The sequence below is a fragment of the Nestor notabilis genome, unplaced genomic scaffold, assembly GCF_000696875.1.
Source record: "Nestor notabilis isolate BGI_N333 unplaced genomic scaffold, ASM69687v1 scaffold36009, whole genome shotgun sequence".
NCBI classification, from domain to species: domain Eukaryota; kingdom Metazoa; phylum Chordata; class Aves; order Psittaciformes; family Psittacidae; genus Nestor; species Nestor notabilis.
The window spans coordinates 1-22,931 of NW_009944738.1; the positions used below are offsets into that span (position 1 = coordinate 1).

The following is a 22,931-nucleotide window of genomic DNA, read 5'->3' on the forward strand; positions in this document are numbered from 1 at the left end:
GACCCTTAGCCTGGGCTCGGAGCTGGCACGGCTCCCTCTCTGCCGGGGGGGAGCGCCCGCCCCGCACTCCGCCGCACACCGCATTCATGCTCAAAGAACGTCATGGCAGTGCAGAGGGGTTTTGCAAGGGTTTGTTTCACGTGACTCACTGATACACCAGTTTTTGACCCATCTTTTTGCCGAGTTGTGACACAGGGGCTTTCTCATGTACTCCAAAATGTCGCCCCAAAGTGCTCCAGAGTAACACCAGGATCTGCGGCTCCGGAGCGGTGCTGCCATACTGTACAGCAACCAAAGTGGTTTCTATTTTCAGAAGAAAAGAGTGATTAAAGTGTTTGCCTAGGCAGGTATTTCAGTCTGCTTCGATTCCCATGCAACTCGTGTCACGTCACGTAGCCCCCACGTGCTTCGCTCCCCTACCAGCAACAGAAGGAAAATAACATTTTCAGGAAAAATACTTTCCCAGCACCCAGACATATTGCGAGAATGAATGTGAAAAACGCTCCAAGGTGCACAGACATTACAGCAAGTATTTGGCACAGGTTATCATGGAAGATGGAGAGCTGAACATTACAGATGTGATTATCCTTCAAAACAGGAGAAATGGAGAACCCACAGAAAATAAACATGCAAGGCAGCCTGCTGAAGTGGGCAAGGGATGCCGCAGTACAAATAGCAAGGAATGAACTTTGCTTTGATAAAAGGGTTTCTACAGCATGTCCCAAGTATGGTTTTTTTCCAAGCTTTTACATGTCTGATGTCAGTGGCTTGAAGAAACGATAAAGAGGTACGAGATGCTCATATGGAAAAGCTACCTTAAGTATCAAGTGAACTCTTGCTTTTGGCAATCAGGCGTACTATTTAGAACCGGGAAAATTCTGTCCATGTGACAAGTATATTTGGAATATTCAGTAAATTAAACCAATCAACAAAATCACTGGCTAATATGTCATGATTTAAATTGCTATAGTAGTGTCAAGCAGGAGGTAACATCATTTAAAAAAAATAAAGTAAGCTCCTGAAACCCATATGTCAGTTGGTATCCAACTTGATTCCAGTTTACTGCCACTAAAATCAGAGCTGTGTGAAATTACACTCCTCTGAACCCAGGCACAGAATATCTTATTTTTTCCTTTATTTTTGTATTTATTAGTCTAACTATTCTATGATTCTAAATCGACATTATAAAGGAGTCTGTCATTAGTTCTGACACCTATCCGTTATTGCTTACTGCAAATACCTCCAAACTACAGAAAAGCTTTTTTACAACTGCTGAGCAAGGTCTTAACCCACCCCTTCTGGATGTTAGATCAGATCAAGAAATGAGGGGCTATTTCACTGTTGTACTGAGTGATGCGCTTCAGTCAGCAAGAATGAGAGTCCATCTGTGTAACTTTTGTTTCACAGGCACAATTTCTCCAGACATTTGCATTTAGCTGCATGTCTAATGCAGTCTGGCAGAAAAAAAGTCAAACCTTCAAGCAGTCCTATGCTTGCTCTGCTGCAAACATTTTTGATCTTTTTCAATCAACAATTAAAGAGTACTGAAGGTTGTAAGATTACAACACTTACTTACAACACTTACTACAATCCAGTTGAGGATTTTTTCTTGTTTGGCTGGTTTTTGTAAGGTACATTTCACTAAGATACCGCTAGATGTACAGACTTCAATATTTGTTCATTTTTCCAGGAAGCATCCAGTGCTTCGCTGCAGTGGGATAGTCCTGAGCTTATAATTAAGTTGTGTTTAAACACTTTATTGCATCGAGGTCAGTAAAACACGTTATGGCCCAGAGGACTAGGAGTAAATGAGCTCAGATGTGGGGAGAGGTGCCCTGTGACTGTACTGTGTAACACTGCGAAGAGGAGGGACGCCCCGCAGAGCGGCGGCATTGTTTACAAACCAACAGCCGGGAAAGGAAGGGGTGCGGGACTGGACAGGCAGGGCCTGCGCAGGACTTTGAAAGCACAACTCGTCACAATGATACCCAGCTCTCATCCTGTGCCTTTTACTCATAGGCATGCAAGAACTTAAACAAGGAGGAAGGTATCACTATCTCTGTCTTCCATGTAGGGAAGCAGAATCATTAGACATGGAAACAACTTGTCCAGAGATTGAGCAAGGAATTAGAAGCAGACCTTCTGAATTGCAGTCTAGTGTCACTGCTGCTCAGCAACCCAGCTTCTCTCAAAACTATTTTTTTCTAATTTGTAGTTTCTGAAGCACTGTGCTATAAATAGAACACACATACTGTGACAATGTTTGCTCTCTGCTTTTAGGCACTGCTTTCATACATTTCTAAAGCACAAACATGCTTTGCATTTTGAGATCTCTGAGGGTAGTCCTTTCACTTCTTCGCCATCGGTATTTGACTATCTTGTATCAATAACCCTATTTTCCTATTTCTGCAGCATATTACACCAGATTGCATCAGCAATTGCAAAATACTTTTCATACATCAGCCTTCAGTTTTCAGCAAGGATTTTAGGTTCCCAAGGAATTCAGGTTCAGGCCATACTCATCCTATTTGTAGTTAATGTTTATTTGTTTTGTAGAGGGTGGAATAGTTGGATTTTATTGAGGATACCATCTTTTTCATTAACTTAATTTCTGTCAATGGATAAAGCTACTGAGCCACATACTGGTCTCACTTACAGTAAGATATCCAAAATGTTCCTTTGAAGCTACTTAACAGACCTACCCTGCTGCAACGTCTGTCACAGTCTGGCTGGCTATGCCTAAAAACTAAAACCAGAATTTATATTCTTATCACGGAAGTATTTACAACATAAAGCGTGGCTGTTTAGATTTGAAGACAGATTAATGCAAGACTCAGTTTTGCTAAACTATACTGATGTCACACATTTTATTTAGGTTTCTGACTGCCAAAGCTTTTACCGGAAAAATACTTGACCCCAAAAAATCTGCTGTGATTAAATATTTTTATTTCATTCTCTGGCCAATACCTTCTTAAGCTTTTTGATAATCCTGTCGATCTTACTTTTTTATTGATTGATTGATTGATGATGTCTGAGACCAGCAGAGAGATTGGGGACAAGAAGTTTGTTTGCCTCTGTCCTGCCAAACCAGTTCTGTGGGTCAACAGCAGATTTCAGTTTCAAGGCTGTCAGCCGTGCCTTTTTCAGGAGTATCGTTTTCACTACAAAAAAAAGCTTTTTAGCAGTTTTTTGTTGCTATTCTTCTGTGTTAGTTTTTATTTGTATTTATTCCATAAACAATATCTGAATTCCGAGATCAAAGCTGTCAGCATAATCTTAAACTTTACTTAAAGGTTCACTTAAAGAAGCAGCAGTAAGTTGTTTCAGTGCCAGCTATAAACTATTAAATAATTCAATGTGTACTTTTTCAACAGACATAAATTATTGACCAGAAAATGGCCCAGCGAAGCCCAATCTTCCCAACTCTTGCCCCTTCTGAAAGGTACAGTTTGGAACGTAAAAAGTAAAATCTTCATATGCAAAGTATTATGTGTCTCTCAATTCCCTATATATAGTAATGCTGTGACTTGGGACTTTGGCATTAGTATGCAAAGCAAAGTGAAATATTGTAGACTTATTCAAATCATGGCCCAAATCACAATTCCTTACTCAGATTTTACTTCACCTTTTCCAAGATGAATCAAATAGTTTAAACTGTAAGTGAGTAGAAGTCCAAGAACACTATACTGAGCCAGTCTTCTAATAGTATGGACTAAGTACAGAAACTCAGAGCCAGAACTGACCTTTGCAGGAGTCCTCATACATCTCTATCAATATCATCACAGTGAAAGTAAATTATTAATTTGGCTCATTAACAGGAAACAATATGGAGAATACACAGTAAATACAGAGTTCCAAGAAAAAGATCTCCTCTTTCAAAGTGGGGTTGAATTTGTATCTTCCGTCTATGCTTTGGAAAATTTTCTTTATTCTTTACAGAATATAGCAGCAGGAAAAGATTGCATGCATTAGCAGCCTAATTTTTTACTTCGAGTACCCATGAGCTCCATTGCTTTCCATGGAAGCTATGCAGTGCAGAACTCTTCAAAAGTCTAGACAATTACTTAAGGTACCCAACTGTAAGCTCTTTTGGAGGACAATCTGACTTCCAAGACTATGAGAAGCTAGTCATAATTTTGGTCTCTCCTCAGTTGGTACACGTGCATATTGTCCTGTCCAGGAGATGAAGGAATAAGCTTTATTAGAGAGCAGTTATAGAGACTGAAAAAAGGAATGGATACAAGCTACTCCTTTTTAATCTCAGTCTGCTGTTATTTAATTTGCAGTATATACCTTCTGCAGTTACTGCTTTCATTAAGCCTGAAAACTGTAGAGCCAAATAGCATTACTTTCGAAATACAATAAAAGGTTTTTGAATTTGGATTCTTAATCACATTATAGCTCTGGATTGTAACTGATTTTATAATGCTAATGTCCTTTTCTTAAGATCCTTTGCTTTTTTAAGCTTCCTTAAAGAATATGAAAGAGAGCCTGACCTGCCTTTGTACATAATACTCACAATAGCCAATACTTACTCGTAGCAGTGGGTTACTCTGTGAGTATTTTTGTGCTTCTCCCCAATACTGCTACTAAGGTAATATTGCACTGTCTCCAGTGGAAAGACATTGCAGAGTTGTGTGTGCCAAATTAACAATATCTGGATATTCTTCTTCACTAGACGGGTTCGAAACATAGCGCTGCATAGCCAGGCATTGACAGCGGTCCCACTGGCATCTGCGAGCCTGGTGGATCAGCTGGAAGACAGAATCCTAAGCCATGAGAAAACAACAGCGGCTCTTGTGGAACACGCTTTTCGCATTAAGGAGGACATTGTTTCCACTCTGCACAGAATGCAGAACAAAGGGGGGGGTGACCGGTTGGCTAGGCAACTCTTGGAAGAACATATCCGAAACATAACGGCAATAGTGAGGCAGCTTAATCGGGACATTGAGGTATGTTAAGAATTTTTCACAGGACTAATGCCATGTCAGCTACTTGTTCCTTCTAATTTAATAAGAAAGTTTGCCACAGGATAACTAAAGGTCAGACAAGGTCTAAAGATCCTGTAAGCTTATGAATTGTTTTTGTAACTTGAAAAACTGCTTGCAAATTGCTTAATTCTTTCAGTAGCTATGAAGATAGCACAGCATATTAGCATGTAAACACAGAAACCTTTGTGGTACTAAGAAACTTGTTTTGAAAAGCTGCACTGGAAAACCTCAAAAAAATTAATTAATGCGACACTAATACCCAGCTCAGCTTCAGACCAAAGGCTGTGCTGTATAAACACCAGGAAATGCCTTAGCTCTATAATAAACTTTCTATCACTTCCAACTTACAGATGACACCAAGCAGCCAAACACAACCGCTCATTTTTATGCCCTAATCACATGCAAATACGTGGCTTCATGCCTGACCTCTGCTGCAATGAGCAACAGGGCTGTGGTGGGGAAAATTAAAGGATAAAAGTTAGTATTTAAGACTCCGTTCCCTTGCCAGCTCATACTTTGCATATTATGGTATTTATATGCAGATTGGACACTAAGAATAAAAAAGAATAGATGACCTAAAAGGTGTCTGGTTTAGTACAAGGCAAAACAATGCTTTTAATAAAGTAATAAAAAATAGTATCTGATGTTATGAAATACTGAAAAATAATGAGTGACATTTTAAGTGTACATTAAAGGTGACATACTGAGTTTGTATTTGCATATGAATGCTTTGTAGATGCTGCAGGAACAGATACGTGTCAGAGACAATCTCAGCTATGGAACAAATTCTACCCTGAAGAGTCTGGAAATGCGGCAGCTTTCTGGTTTAGGAGATCTTCGGGGAAGAGTTGCAAGGTAAAAGTCAACACAGAAGTATATTTTGGGGACTAGCTAATGTTGCTTTAATCTTGAAGTATGAATGTTAATGACAATGGGCTGAATTCAACTTTGGCAGAATTCCTGGGGTAATTTTACTCTGTGTTTTCATGAAAATGAATAATAATCCTTTGCATTCCAGCATTACGTGTTAAACGTAACAATGTTATCCTTGATTCCTGAGATTCCTGAAATTAGTTTTTAATAAATTACCTCAAATTCCTTAGGAATTTGGATTTGGTTCAGCTTTAAAGAATACTATGGTTATACTGGTCTATCTTTGAAACAAATTAATTAGCACAATTATAAAGGCAGCATGGAACAATCTGCACTTGTAAAGAGCAGAACAGTTGCACATTTTTTGCATATATCTTAGGAGCAAAAATCTGTGTGTTCAGGTATTGGTTAGCCATAAAAAAATGCGTGGGCTACCTGACATGTAAGGAACAGAAAGCTATAAAATAATAGAGGTTTTACAGGCTACTTGAAGCTCCATATCACAGTTGTGCCACTACACAGACCTTGTGCTACTGTCACATTGTGCTACTGTCCTGGGTCAGCTATAGCAACCATTTTTTCTCCTTCTTAGTAGCTGGTGCAGTGCTGTGTTCTCGACTTTCAGCCCGGGAACAACGCTGATAACACCGATGGTTTTAGTTGTTGCTCAGTAATGTTTACTCTGAGCAAGGACTTTCTCAGTCTCATGCTCTGCCAGAGAGGAGGGGAAGCCAGGAGGAAGCAGAGACAGGACACCTGACCCAAACTGGCCAAAGGGCTATTCCATACCACAGCACGTCATGCCCAGTATAGAAACTGGGGGGAGTTACCCGGAAGGCCCAGATCGCTGCTCGGGTCGGGCTGGGTATCGGTCGGCGGGTGGTGAGCGGTTGTGTCCTCTCCCCTTGTTATTCCTCTTATCATTATTATTGGTAGCAGCAGTGGTTTGTATTATACCTTAGTTACTGGAGAGCTGTTATCTCAACTCGTGGGAGTTACATTCCTCCGATTCTCCTCCCCATCCCTCTGGGAGCAGGGGGAGGAAGAAGGGAGGGAGTGAGCGAGCGGCTGCGTGGTTCCCAGTTACCAGCTGGGCTTGAACCACAACAGCTACCAACACCACATTTACAACCCCACTATAATAACATTCGCTTAACTGTTTGTAAAGTTGGACGCAAAAGACAGAGGATATACACAGCTACAGAAAAAGGACCTAATCTGGCCTAAAGTAGTTTGGCTGATAACTTTGGTGGAAGTGTACTTGTCCTGAATTTGACCCACTGCCTATATTGTACAGGTAACTTTCATTTTTCTTTGCTTGTACTTCAACTGATTTAGCGACAACCTTCAACAACCGACAAAAATAATCACAGAGGGATTTTCCTTCAACTAAAGTTTTCTCATAAATGATTTGGGTTTTTTTTCAGTTCCCACTAACATACATGGTCCATTTTGTAAAGAGCACTTTAGGGAGCTTCTACTTACTGACTTTTTTTTATTTAAAGTTGTGCACTACCCTTCAGTAAACAGAAATGCACTAGACATTTTGTCAAATAAAAAAATTGACTGAAAAAATATATAGATACACACACGCACACATAGCTATCTCACTGAGAAATCCCTGAGAAATTTACATGCTTAGATCTTCCTGCTTCTTTGTATAAAAAGTCCAGTTTGAGATCATACTACATCCTGAGAGAAGTCCGTGTTTGGAACAGCACAGTTACTGACACCTTCTAAAGCCAGTCGTAGTGCCTTTGCTTTCAGTAACAGAGCTCAAGTGAACAAACACATGCCGGCATGAGCTTTGCAATGGGACCATTGCCTCTCCAAAGTACTTGCTATGGGGATTGGCAGTGGGACTAGCACAGTCTGTGCAGGATTTCTTCCTTTATTTACTTGGGGCAACATCCTTGTACTGTGCCTGGTTTACAGTTTATCTGATAACTGTATGAGATTATATCAACCTGCCTTATGTTAGACTGTGGAACAAGTGTTGGCTATTTGTATTCACTACCCTAAGAGAATCAGTTTATTGTTCTTTAACTGTTACCTTCTATTCAGCATTACCCTAGTGATTCTGTGATTATGCTATGTAAAAATTCTCTCTGAATGAGGAAGAAAATAAGCTTCTCTTTATCAGAAAGCAAGCTAAAGTAGTGTTCCATGGAAGAAAGCTATTTGCCTTTATTTACAGACATACTCTACTTTGAAAATGAAGGTGGATGATTACAGCAGTATCTAGAGATCACGGTCAAGATGGCAGTTTGTTATGCTGTTGGCATTACAGAGATACACACCAGAAGCATTCCCTGGGATTAACACTTTCTGATTACTCTAGCCAAGGTTCCTTATATGAAATAAGATGAACTCACTTAATGTAATTTTAACTTTTACATCTAATCTTGATAGCTTTCAGATGAGTGCAGAGAGTGAAACCTTAGAAACATGATCAAGTTACTGTGGGTTACCAATTTACCATTCAGCAGCTTTCAGCCACAGTCAAGGTACAATGTATGGCTCAGGCTGCAGCAACAGTAGGCTAATTTACCTCCAAATCGTGGTTGCTCTAGGCTAGAAGAATGCAGATTGACAATCAGTGTGAATCAGTTTATATGTGCCACGTGACAGCAAATCACCTGAATCTGAGCTTTTCGGTCCTGTAATAATTTTAGCGTCAATCTCAGGATGCTGGCCAACTTTCAGTTCCAGTAATTACATGCATACTAAACATCCTATTCAACTTCAATATTGGAGAGACTGGTGTTTATTTCCTAACACCAACTGTTCTGTAACATGTCAATATGTAATCAAGCAACTGTCTCATTATTTCTTCAGGGTTGCTGCTTTTAATGATGAGAACAGGGATCCCTACATGCACGTGCATTTCTGATGCACAGCTCCAAAACCACGCTACCCACAGCTCTGGAAGAATGAGATGTGGACAGACCTCACAGTTGACCTCACCTGCACCACAGCATCAACTAATATCACTATCAGAAGAAGACTGAATACACATTACAGCTCATGTCTGTGGGCCATTTCTCATGAAGCACAATTTATTGCTGATTTCTAAAGCATCACTGCAGTGCTCACCATGAATGATGCTGTGCATTTTCCTAAGAATCAGCAGTATTACTGGCTAAGAAAAATATGACCTCTATTAAATTCAGTTACACATTCAGCAGAAAACTAGATAGATGCTGACAGATCCATTACTCCAGTCTCCTGTCCCTGATGTTGGCAATTTTATATAACACAGATTTACCGATTCTATTTCTAGTGATATTAGATCGTTACAATAATGAGTAGTGCCTTATCATTTATTTAGAGAATAACTTGTGGTCTATGATAATTTGTCTGGGAAGTTTAAATACATCAGCCTGGTCAGAACTATAGCAGTAGCTGTCTCTAGAAGCTTCCTGATAGATGAAACATCCAGAGAAATGGCAGCTATGATTGTTCAAATCGGGCCTACTTGGCATATTTAGATGATTTTTTATATACATTATAGATCTGATTCATTTCAGACACGCTGGACTCATTACATGTAGGCAGATTTTCCTACACTGCACAGAAAATGAGTCTGATGCATCTGGGATGTGCTGCATTTATGAACTGCAGAAGTACAATAAATCTGCTGCACTCTGGCTAGTTGCATGGGGGCTGACCTGGGCTCCTTGATTCAGGCTGGCCAGAAGCTACTAGTGTTGCTGTTCTTGCCCAGTAGATCCCCTACACATAACAACTTGCTTTTCACTACTTGTTCTTCAGCTACTTGTTTGTCAGTGAAACATTGGCATTTAAATTGAAACATCTCCTGTTACACTAAACCAGGAACATTAAGATCTGTATGTACCATTATAGCATATTTAGATAGCATCCTGCTGCAGACTATTGATGTAGTTCTCAGCTTTATCTAGTCCTGGTGATACTGAACAGAACAACCATTGTGTTTTGATTTCCTAGAGATCAAAGACAACAAAAATACTCTTCAGTGTGCCAGAAGAATAACTACTGCTTTTGCTCAGTATGACTTGGAAAGCAGTTGTTTGGTAATTTCACTGTTTAGATTAAACATTACTTGCTCCTAGGATTATACTGTATTCTGAAACTGAGAATAATACTTGGCACTATGAAATCTCTCAATTTATTCTTCATTCACTGATTTCACTTAAGTATATAGCTTGGCAATCAGAACTTTCAGAAAACGTCCTCCAAAATCAAGCAGTGGTGAACTGAACACCTTCCAGTGCAGCTTCGGCCCAATTTCAACAGGACATCTGTGCAAGTGCACATGAAAAACTGCACTGGATTGTTTGTATGGCCAGCTTCAGCATTTCAGACATAAATACAGGTTTATTATGCATTTCTTAGTACAAGATGGTTTTATATACAGGTCTTACATTTTTAAACTAATATTCTTCCTAGAAATCTTAATCTATTTGTCATTTCTTTCCTTGTGCTTTTAAGATGACCAAACCTGTAAAGTTGTTTTCAGCTTCTGTCTTTATAGCCACAGTCAACTGGCTTAATTTATATGGACAGTCTGATTAAATTACGCAGGAATTTAAATCCCATGTTCAGAAACATTCAGTTCTATTTTTAAGAAGAATTCTATTGTCATTTTAACTTGAATCTATAAAGAACTATCAAAGCAGAACTTTCAGAGGTATGGGAAGTTCCGTGGGGATGGTAATGTGCCTTTCTTGGTGCCTTTTGTCTTTTTTCCTTTCTAATGAGGAAAAATTCCAAGCTATGATGTGCCCTTTTGTTTAGATTGCTCATTTTCTTCTGACCCACCACGCAGTAGAAACCTGAATCAAAAAGTCCATGGTCTTCCACATGCTCATCTTATTAGTGACTCTCCACCATTTGAAAGCTAGTGGAAGCATGGACTGAAGTTATTTAATTGTTCTCAGTTTTTATCTCGAAGTGTATACTCACATAACTAATATATCAGAATCTCATTCTTTGTCTGCAGGACACTAATGTTTCCTTCCAGGTCAAAACTAATCAGGTGTTTGTGAAGTGTGTACTATATGTGTATAGAGAGAGGGAGAGAGAGAGAGAGAGAGAGAGAGAGAGAGAGAGAGACATATATATATATCTATGTATCTCAAAAAGACTTCTCTTTCACTGCCTCAAAATATGGAATATTGGTTTTTAACAACTCCCCAAACTTAGCAGGCTAGCTACATGACAGTGGAATTTAAGCTTTAGTCCAACTTTGTTTAAATGTTTTGATGCCAATTACAGCATCCCTGTAGAAACCCAAAATAATCTGATTAATACATACGTGACTGACAGTAAATTACCATAGTCAGAATTTTAATGTTCCAGTTACCATGCAACTGTATGACCCCTTTGATCACATAACCGAGTCACACAAAGAGGAGAGATGCACTGTGATTAGACCCAAATTGCTCATTTGCCTTAAAACCAATTACACATGCCTGCTGTTTACATTTGCTGCAGTTGCTTTTTGTCTTTTCTGTTATGTCTCAGAGAAACAAAGCTAACCATTTTTTGAGCCCAGAGGCTTTTGGTGACTAGATGCAAGATGACTTCATTCCTCTGTTTCTCTTTGATTGTACCAACATGGAGAGATTTGGCTCCTCTCATCTTTCTAAAGAAACTATCTGATTTTAAGACCTACAAGTATGGTTCATAGTTGACTGCCACGTAGACCTTATCTGGTCTTCTTACAGGTATTACCAGTTGCTCTCACAATGCTGAACTCCTAAAGCAGAAATTAGTTTTCACAAGTTTTATAATGTCTATGATTCTGTGTTGCATTACTGATTATTTTTATATTGAAATTGTACTGTAATACTAAGCAGATGCTCCATTTGTCATTTTAGCTGTTACTTTCCCTTCATGTTTGATAATGGTAGTTACTGTAACCGAGGTGATGAAAATGCATGTTGAAATGAAAGCCTTCAAATTGAAACGTGACTAAAAAAGAGGTTAAAATGTGTCATTGGTTTAGGTAATGACTTAAGGTGCTTTAGCTTGTTTCATTTTACTGCCTTTTTCTCCCTCAAATTGTAACTGCTGTCTGTTCTCCATCCGTTTCATAGAATAAATTTGCTAACACTGCTGATAACATTATTTCCCTTAGCAAAAAAATATGCAGGACTTGTACTTCACATAGGTGTTCCTCCTGAAATTACAGTACTTACATTTTTATAGCTCACTTAATGCCCTTACTGTATTACTGGAGATGAAATCCACCTGACCAGCTTTGAAATGTGGTAGAAAATGCACATATTCTATAGCGCATTTATCCTGAAAATGTTACAGCATCAAGTCATGTTCCAATATGAAGGAAGGAAACAAGAATTATGTTCCAGCACTGCATTTGAGAGACAAAGTTGCCTTTGTTTTCAATGACAGTTTTACCTAAATAAAGACTGATAACTGTAAAATTTGCTGCACATTGTTTACTACACAGACTAATGTATACTACTGTTTCACAAATAAAAATCAGAACGTAGAACTCAGAGAAACACAGCTGCAATAATGAAAAAATAGTCCTCAATTATTTCAGCTTCTAATCATGTAGGCGAAATCACACACACCTTAGCAGATGTCTTTTGGAGTATGACAAAATTGAAGGTATTGAAATTCTGCATCTTTGCATTTCTAATGTGCTTCCCCTGACTGATAACAACACAGTCTACACATATTATGTCAGTGTCAAGAAGACAGGAATGCATGTGTCAGACTATTTGACTTCTAGTCCCATTTGGGAGTAGGTTGCTGAATACTATGAGATCTATCACCATTTTTACTGTCTCAAAAGACATTGTTTCACTAGACAGGCAGCAATTTCACAGAAATGCCCAGTCTAAAATGGGTAACTTTAAAAGCCTGGACCTTACAGTCTTTTCAGCTGTTGCTTTGGTATTTTATTCACACAGGTGTGATGCTGGGTTAGCCAGACTGTCTGCAGAACATAAAATTACCTATGAAAGACTTCAGAGCTTAAGTAAAGACCAACAGACCTCCAAACTCATCTTGGAATCTAAAATCAAAGAGGCAGAAATACAGGTATGGTATTTCGATCAAAGTGATCCATGTATGGGTAAGGGTTATGATCCAATTCACACCGACTCCATTACTGTCAGTTATTATCCTGGGAGGTCACAGATTTACAAATGGAGAGATGTATCTGCTCCTAGTCCTTATTAGATTGAATACTGGTACCTAGCTGCATTATTGTACTGGTCTAACTGAAAAAAAGTCCTTTAGCATGTCACGGAGAAGGGGATAGTACTTCAAAGCATCTGAAAGGACTCTAGGAATGAACAAAAGTCAGTGATTACTGGCCTGAATGGCTTCTTGAGGTTGGAATGTGAACATGACAAGGATGCTCTACAAAACTACCACAACAATGCAAGCATCAGTGTCTCTCCCTGTATGTTTTGGCCTTCCCAGGATGGTTTTATATGTATTTAATCACAATTTTTGAAGGTCTGAAAAACAAAACTAGTTTTGGGTTCTGTGAATCCATTGATGTGGCTGTCAGGTTTCTCTTCCATTGGGTATAAGAATGAAAGAGAGAACTAGATAGAAGCAGAGACTTATAACATTAAGGCAAAGGATTCTTCGCAGCTCCTTTCAAGGCCTTCCCATTTTCTTGGGCAACAGAAGTAATTTACCTCTCCATTTTGCAGCACGTAAATGGTTAAAATGCACTTTACCTTTCTCAGAAGGCTCAGTACCTGCATGCCAGGAGCATATTAATCAGGAATCTTTTAAAACAAAACAGTGTGTTTTGTAAAAATAAAAATAAGTTTCTGCTAGTCGTGACTTATCCCCAATTAAACCCAGCACTTTCATCACTGCAGTAGCCACTATACATGATGTGATAAAGAATATCACTCAGTATTGGTGGAGTGCTCTGCCAGTTGTTTACTCTGCTTATGTGGCATCACAGACACTTATATCACAGATCATATAAATTCAGCTGCCTCAAGGAGGGGGAGCAGGCAGACGCTTTGAAGGCAAAGCTATTCAAATTGTTTATGGCTGAAAAATTACAGTTTTCACAATATTGATACCTTCATCTTGCAAGATAATTTATTTTTCATGATAAAGTAAAAACACGCAAATTCAGTAACTGTGAAGTGGCAGCAAAAATGGCCCTTCTTTAAGATCTCCTCTAGTGTTATGAAAATGTCCCAAACGAGATTGTGATGAAATGCTGTTGAGAAATAGTAACTTCTGAATTTGGTTTCAGATTTCTCATCTTCTGAGCAGAGTAGAGCAATCAATAATGCAACAAGAAGCAAAGCTGAAGATCGCTTACAAAGAGAGCAACCAACAGCTCCACCTTCTGGATATGAAGTGAGTGCCCGGGAAACCTGGCTGCTGCCATGCGACTTGGAAGAGCTGGTCATCAGTTTTCCAAGTTTGACTGTTGTAATCTTCAGGTCTACAAAAGCACGAACCTGTTTAAATACGTATGTGTGCTCAAGAGATATTACAAAAGCACATGGTCTGTCAAGTAGGATTCGCTTTCAACAAGAATTCTGTCCCTAATGTGGTTAGGCGATTCTGATACGCCTGTTAAGTCCCTAGTTAAGTGTTCAGACAGGACTTGTATTAAAGAACACCAGTAAGGATTTTTGTAGGAGTGGCCTTTTTGTACGAGGCAACAAATGCTGGAGCTGGCTGTCGAGTGCAGAGCAAAAAGTTCAACTCAAGCCACCAGGAATTGAGGCAAAGCATTCACAAAGTGTTACTGCTTTAAATTGGCTTCAAACATGAATATATCACTCAAATACCTAAATTATTAATGATAAGCTATTGTGCTACTACTAGACATTATATAGGGATATACTCAATTCAGATATTAACTCTTCTCCAGACATTTCACTCAGTGGCAGTTGTGGCTTAAGCCATCCACCTTCTCACTCCTTACCATTTATTGCCAGCCTCACGCAATCCTATCAGTTACATCAGTAGAACTATTTGCAAACTAGATGAAAGAATAGACCCAGGTCTCAAATATTCACTGGAAAAAAAGACTTTCTAAAGAAACAGTTTCACTGTCAGAACTGGTTGGTATAGACTTAAGGTGGGAATAGGCAACACAAGTGGGGCTGTATGAACCAGCACTGCCGCTAAAGTAAATGGTTATCAAATATTTGTTCAGATTTAAGACCTATGGACCCGAAGATTATGATCTGAACAGATGACTATATCCTGTTTTCAGTGCTGCAAAGAATTTGCATCTACTACATCTCAAAATGTTGTGATACGTTTCACATAAGTAACTGCTATTTTGTTGTGCTCTTTCATCTTTATTTGCAAAACCAGTATTACCTTATTCAGTTTAGGAGCCTTAAAAGTTCAAGGATTCACCTTAATATGGTGCCAAGAATGTATTGCATTACCACGGTTTTTTTCAAACATGTTCATAAAAATGTCACAGCTGAATGACCAAATTTTCTTCTCTTTTGTATCTGCTAATTTCTATAATACTCTTAGATTGAAAAATGCCATTGAGGAACTCAGCAGCCAGATTCTGTCTGCACGTAGCTGGTTGGAACAGGAACACGAAAGGATTGAAAAAGAGCTTGTGCAAAAGATTGACCAACTCTCATCGACTTTCAAGGAAAAAACTGTAAGTTTTGTTCAAATGTCCTAATAATTCTTCTCAGGAAATACTCAAAAGCATCATTAATAGCTCAGAAGATATAATGCAGATATTACTTGAGTGACATTTTCAGACCTCAAAATTTGTATAACTCTCTTCACTGATGTCAAGTGTAACATCCCCTCAGCCTGAGAGTCTTCAAATAAATCTGATCACTTCTAAATAGATCAGTATTTTAGCCTATGGTAATCCAGTCAGTTTAAACCATTTAGTAAAAAATAATTCTTTACAGTTTTGAATTCCATATAGAAGATAATTAATTTAATATCTACTGTATATTTGGGAAAGACCAGTGTAATTTCACCTGCAGAGTAAATTATTAAAATTCTTTTTCCTGGCTCCAGGAAATGAGTGAAAGAGCCATAGAGATGAAATTCAACCAAATGGCAGAGAAAATTGACAAAATAGAAGAAATACAGAAGATAACCATGGAAGCACATGAAGCAAAACAGACTGAAGAAAAGATAAATATTCGCATTGGCAAACTTCAAAATGAGATAAATGAAGATATAAAAGAAATGAAAGCTGAAGTTAATGCTGGTAGGACCATAGTTATCAAGTTCTTTATTCTCAACTGGGGTAACAATGAGCCACCTACAATAATATTCAAAATGCCTTTGCCTGTATTGAAGTAGTTTAAAGACTCTTGGGGCAGAGGTAATGACTGTACCTGTGGCACTAAAAAGGATTTTCACCAAGTGTGAAATTCACAGCAACAAGAGGTGACATCTTTTTAGCTTAGGAGTGCTCTCCCCAGAGCACATATAGGCATAGGGTGGCTGTGATCGGGCGCAGTTCTGCAATCGACACACAGTTATAGTCCTGTTTTCTTTTGCTATTCCTAGGGTATAGCAGAGTGTCATGGTAGGAAGCACATTCTGATAGTAATAATGCTTTACTAGCATTATTACTAGATAGCAATACTCTTGCTTTTGAATAGGAACTAATTTAAGTCTCACCTGCAATTAGGATTTGCAGCTATCTATGAGAGCATTGGGTCTCTACGGCAAGTTCTAGAAGCGAAAATGAAGCTGGACAGAGACGAACTACAGAAGCAGATCCACCAAATGAAGCAGGAGGTTCCAACATGGGGAGAGGCTGGACCATGACTGCAAGATTTTGTCTGAGGGATTAATGTTTACCTGGCTAAAAAGGCAGACTGTAATCTTGTTCCAGTCTGTAATCCAAATTAAATGCATGTACCAAATGACATGCTGCTGTTGCACAGGTCCGTATGTTTACTCAAAGCGGTAAGTGCAAGCTCTTCATAGATCAGCTGAGAACAAGCTTTTAGGCATGAGGTGCTGATTTGCCACTGCACTACTCTAGTTGCTCTCAGGAGATTAAACACCGTGTAAAACTGGAGTAATATACTGGTGAAGCTGGCACCTAATTTGCTAAAGGCATTCCAGTTTCACAGGCGTGATCAGACAAGTAAACACTTATATATATTTAAGCACCTGCACATCCCCCTTATGAAAAAAAAAAAGCCCAAAACAAACAACAAAACCTCCCCCGACAAACAAGTTGATATAAATTGTTCGACATGAGTTTGGCAAGGTTCTCCACCTTGAGACAAATCACTTGATGGAAGGCAATGACATTTTTACAGTGACTTTCTCTACTCCTGACTTCCTGGGAGACAGAATTGGCACGAAACAGACCAGTTTTCAAAACCTAGATATCAACAGGCAAATCTTTGTTTAGTTTTGCAAATATCCTCTGTGTGTGTAAACCAAGTAGTGTTATATAATGTAGTTGTAGAAGATGATTCATCAACAACATAAGAAACTTAACTTGCGTGGTCTTGTATTGTAATATTTTTAAATTAATAGCCAAGTGGAGCTGAGACAAGGTAAAAGATGTACATATGAGTATTTTATAACTGGGCATGTGTTCCTGTGACTTGTTTCATTATAACTTTGAAAGGTTTGAAAACAAAAGAGAAGGTGATAATCTAACAGTCTGGAGAGTGTAATGTAAAATAAGATGCAGTTTATGATCCGCTTAGAAATTTTCCATGAAGTAAAATAATAGATTTTTCGGATTTAAGTAGACTTCAATAATTCAGTAGATTCAAACTGCTATTTGTCTTCACAGTATTTCCAAACAATAATGGTGCTTATTTCCATTCTCAGAACAGATTACATAATGAAAATCAGCACCCATACGGCATATTAATCTACACAGGAAAATATATATATGTTGATTTTGTACCTTCATTCATAGCTTGATATTGCTCCTCATGTTTGTAAGTCATGCAGGATTAAGCGCTCATGAAGAATGAAAGACTTAATCCAGTACCTTCTTAATTCATACTATTAACAACAGCTCATGTACAAAATACTTTAAATTTACACAAGCATTACGGTTAAAGTAAATTATTAGCATGTCTCTGCACTGTCTTTAATGGACCTTTCTTTTGGCTAGTATTGCAAACTAGATTTCTCTTTGGAAGAGTGGCCAGTTTCTCATCACTTCCCTGAGAAGAAGGTTTGGCCCACAGAGTCATAGTTATAAAAAAATTAAAAATCCCAACAAAAACCAAAACTCCAAAAACTTAAACTCATCAACTTCAGTAGGGCAGTGTACTGTCTAAAAACCAAACACATCTTTACAGGCTTAATGCCTAAGTTTATATGCACTTCCTATAGTGTTGAAAGTAATCTAATGTATCAAAGATACATGAAGTTTGTGCAACTCTGGCTTCAATTGCTCTCTCATAACAAAACTGCCCCCATTATTCCTGTTTTGTATCATTCATGTGCTGTGAAATATATTTACAACAGCGGCTAAGGGGAGAGACCAGTTCACTAAAGGGAGACAAGGAAATACTTGCAGATATTTCTTGAGAATTGTCTTTAAAATTCATTCTTTTTCATGTCTGTATTCTTATCTAGTCTTAAATATTTAACCATGGGCAGTGGAAAAGCCACCACCAGTGGTTTATTAAAAAAAAAAAAAAGAATAGGAAAAGAACAAAGAAAAAAGCAACAAGAGATGGAAAAAAAACCCAGCAATTTTTTTCTTCTGTAATTGGAAGTCTGTACCTGAGAGACTCTGGTATGATATGAAGAGCCTACAAGGAAACGGAGAAACAATTTATATAGGACTTCAATAAAAGGTTTCTCTTGTAAAAATCTCGTGTGATTCATGCAGATGTAAAGTAACACATCAAGCCCTACCCAATTTTGGTTTTGCTGTTTTGAGGAGGTTGTTTTTTTTAAATCTCAGCTAAAACAAATAACTAAAAGCCCAAATAAACCAATATTGAAATGCGATCTACCATCAAGCAGTGCCTTCAAACTATATGAAGTGCTGTGAGGAGGGAGGCACAGGTTATGGGGACTTATATGCTGGAAAGAGACAGACAGAAATGGTTAGCTGGGATACAAGCAAGTGCAGCCTGCCCATCATCCAGTCTTTTCAGAGTGCTCTAACTAGTCACTTGTGAATGGAAGCCACATATTCCAGTCCAAGAGTTTCTGCAGAAAAACTGAGGAAAAGTCAGGATGGAAAAAGTAATATGAAGGAAGATGGAAACATCTGGAGAAGTAACAGAGAAAAAGAGTAAGTCAAAAGAGAGGAGCAATGGAACGGTAGCTGCATGGGCAAAGGCAAGGAAGAGTAGCTCCCTGCTGATGAAGCACAGAGCAAGTCTGAAGATTTTACCAAGAGCTGAAAGTTACAGACAATACTATAGTTGATAAAAAACAAAGACCCCCCAAGGAAGGGCACGTTAATTGTTTTGTCCTAATTCATGCTCCCTATTTGCATTCTGCATTTTACTCTGCTCATACAATTAAAAAAATAAATTCTTCTGTTTTCCCTTCAGTGACTTTTAAGTTTTCTGCACAAATTAGGTCAGCAACATCTTGTCTGCACAGTCTGTCAGAGAGTGCTCATATCTGATAAGTTACAGCTGAGTCCTTCAAGGGAGAATTAGAGTCCCTGTATCTTCCAATCATCTTGAAGTTGTACAGCAAAGTCCTTTCCTCTGAAACAGCATGCCCCCAAGGAAATTACTTTGAAGCCAGGAGGACAGTATTATAGGCACTATGGTCTGTGAAAGCTTGATTTTGCAAAGCAGAAACCAATTCTGAAAACTGACCTGCAGAGATCCCGTAAAACCAAATAGAAGGAAATAGGTGTACTTGGAAGTGGAGCTGCTCCTTTATTTTTCCTTTCCATGCTGGTCTCCAGTGGCATTCCTACGTGCCAGTCCTTTAGGGATAAGATTGCTTGTGATGGTGGAAGTAATGTGCTTTTTTTTTCAGCATAAGTACTCATGCTGTAAGTCACCATCTGTACAGCACCAAACACGGGCCTGCCAGAGCCCACAAGTGGAAAAAGGCAGTGAGAAGAGGCAGTGTTTTTGTAGATCACACACAAGCAAACAGAACAAGACTTTGTGTGTTTGGGAAAGTATATTACTGAATATGCACAAAATGCTATTTAAAACACAAAGTACATAAACTCACTGAAGGATGGATTGGAAGAAGCCTTTAGAGGCCATCTGCTCCATCCGTCTGCTTCAAGATAGGGCCAATTCTCCCTAAAATATTTGTCATAGACACTTGTCTAACCTGCTTCAAAGAATCTTTCAAGAATAAACATTCAACTAATCCAGTCTGTTCCAATGCTAAAGAACACCAGCCTCCGACCCAAATACCTGGACTTTTGATAGGACAAGACATAATGGGTTTAAATTTCAAGCACAGAAGACACAAACCCTAATTTATTAAATTCTTCCCTGCATATCCATTATCTTTTTAAAACAATCTGTGTTTTAAAGAATATGGATCTTTGCTCAGCATTCCTTAAACTTTTATTCTCCTACATACATACCTAAAAAAAAACCCCAAAAGCCCCAACAACAAAAACCAAACCCCACAAAACCAACCACCACCAAAATCCAAAACCAGCCAAAAGCAGACCACTTCCTCTCATGAAGCTTTAAAATCTTTCTTTTGTCAGCTATTTAGGATGCATGAGACTTAAACCAGTTGCATTGTGCAGACCATAGTGTTCAGTCAGCTGTGTTGCCTGAATGACATAGCAAGTGTCAAAGGATAAACTCATAATAAGTTTTTTAACTGGACTACTTGCCTTTTACATTAGCGTGTGGTAACAGTAGAACTACAGTACTGTGCAGCGAAGGACTTAGCTGTAAACAGAATTATGTCAGTAGTTACAGAGCAATTGTGTTTAGATTTATTAAGCAAATCAACGTAATGATGCAACTAAGAAGTTAAAAGGATGATCCTGACTTCAACATCTAGTTGTTTATGTAGTACAGTTTTATATTGTGGATATTCTGTCATTACACACCAATATGGTTCAGTGGTCAGATCCTTGTTGGAGAAAAATGGTACGAAAAATAATGAACAACAGCATAGTCCTGTAATATCAATTTAAACTGAAATGTAATCTTTTCTAAGTTTCTACATTTCCTGCTCTACCTTTTTAAGTATTTAGCCATTAGTATCTTAAAGCGCTCATTAGACATGTATTCAAATAATGGAAACACCTAAGGAGAGAGACACATGAACGGATGAAGCCGTCCTATGTGCAGGGGAGGGATTCCTCTGGATACTCCCCACAGTGTAAGAGATCCAGAGGCGAATTTGAAAGAAAACAGTAATGGAAATTCGGTGCAAGAACTCTATTGAGTTGGCCACACGGTGTCACTGTTACTCTTGGCAAGCAAAGGAAGATGCTCAATATGCTGCAATACCACTGAGCTAGGTCTGGAAATGCTTAACAACGTTATGTGTTTTGACAAAAGGAATTTAAGAAAAGAAAACAACCCAAAAAACCCCGAACATTTTAAGCAAAATTCTCTGAGGGTGACTGTGATGGTCCTTGAGGAATGCTGAGTGGGGACCAAAGTTCTCTGCTACCTTTGCTGTCAGCAGAACTTGGGCCAACACAAAGCATAAAAAACCCAAACCTCCCAGACCTGGAAAAACATCAGGGGCAGTTCTTCTGAAGTGTAAGATCTTAAGTCAAGCAAAGATCAAAAAGCAACACGCATTCTACACCCATCATCCTAAGAGCTGCTGCAAACATGCAGAAGAGGCTCCTCTCAAAGCACTGCCTCCCATTCCAAGACTGACTGTGGCTGAAAAACCACAGGATAACCTGAACAGCTCCTACCAGGTGAAATTCTAGGACTAGCACAAAAAGCTGCTCTCAAACCACGCAAGGATTATCTTGCTAAATAATACAGTGGAATAGCCTCAAATATTGCAAAATATGTGGGAGAACTGTAACTTCTTCTGGCACTGAGCAGTGAAAAAATGTTTTGAGCGCAGCAGAGAATCAGGGATGTGTACCAAACCAGGATCTAGATTAAGAAAGATGAAGTAGTGCTTGTCGTAATACAAAAAGCCTGAACTGTACATGAAGATGAGAAGGAATTGCTGGTGAGAGAGGAGAAAGGATGTGAATTACGGGAATGAAAATAACACTGCTGCACATACTCCAGTTAACTCTCATTAAACCTGACTTCAGTTTCTGATAAGGGTCATTTTCAAATGCCACTGCAGTGAACAGGCTTCCATTACATGCAACTGAAATTGAAGCAGACTATAAATGAAGACAGATTTTACTGGCTTTGCTGTCTCACTCTTGTGCTAGCACTTCCTGATTGTATCAGGACTTGAAGGTAAGCATCTGCTTTGCTAGGTGGCCTATGTGATCTTGCTATCTTGATTATGAATAACTTAAAGGGTTTAATAGTTGTGTATTAAAATATATACGTGTCTGCATATATAACACTGAGTTTCCATGTGGTGCCATGCTATTTTCTTCTTCGCTAGTTTTGAGAACCGTAATTTCAGCACGTTGCAAGTATCTTACATAAACCACCAAATTCTAGGAAGGTGTAACAATTCAATGTAGAGCTTTTAAGATGCAAATAACTGAAAACAGTAGAAATTAAAGCATATTTTATGTAACTGCCATGCTTCAAAAAGATGAATGCTAACCTGTTTACCACTATAAATAATAAACCTTATTTACTTTACAAAGATCTTATGGGGATTGATCACTTTGTAACATACACAAGTTTGAATATGTGAAGCGCTGTGACCCAATTCCACATATGCTCTCCTTTGTGAGATTAATCTCCCTAAAATGAATGTGTCAGCTCACAGCATAGAATAAACTGCTTGCTTACCTCTTTGCATGTGTAATGTTTCATGCTGCAAAACAAGAGGCGTTGCTGGTCTTTGGTATGGTCTCCTGTTATCTTGCCACATCAACAGCAAATTCTCAACTATTACTTAACAATTGAGTTTCCAGTTATCACGGACTAATGAAACAAAATAAAAATAGCATAATAGTACCTCCATTTATTTGTAGTAATGTATCTCCATTATCCAGAGTAAGGG

The 22,931-nt window shown here is 38.6% G+C and overlaps 1 protein-coding gene across 1 annotated transcript; it reads left to right on the plus strand.

The window, feature by feature from the left end:
• Positions 1 to 3,395: 3,395 nt before the first annotated feature.
• Positions 3,396 to 17,023, plus strand: FAM81A (family with sequence similarity 81, member A). The gene is made up of 8 exons (XM_010022538.1): positions 3,396 to 3,442; positions 4,679 to 4,952; positions 5,728 to 5,846; positions 12,791 to 12,920; positions 14,113 to 14,219; positions 15,366 to 15,501; positions 15,879 to 16,074; positions 16,504 to 17,023. Exons 1-8 carry the CDS (start codon positions 3,396 to 3,398, stop codon positions 16,641 to 16,643), a joined length of 1,149 nt encoding a protein of 382 aa, XP_010020840.1. The 3' UTR covers positions 16,644 to 17,023.
• The last annotated feature ends 5,908 nt before the right edge of the window (positions 17,024 to 22,931 follow it).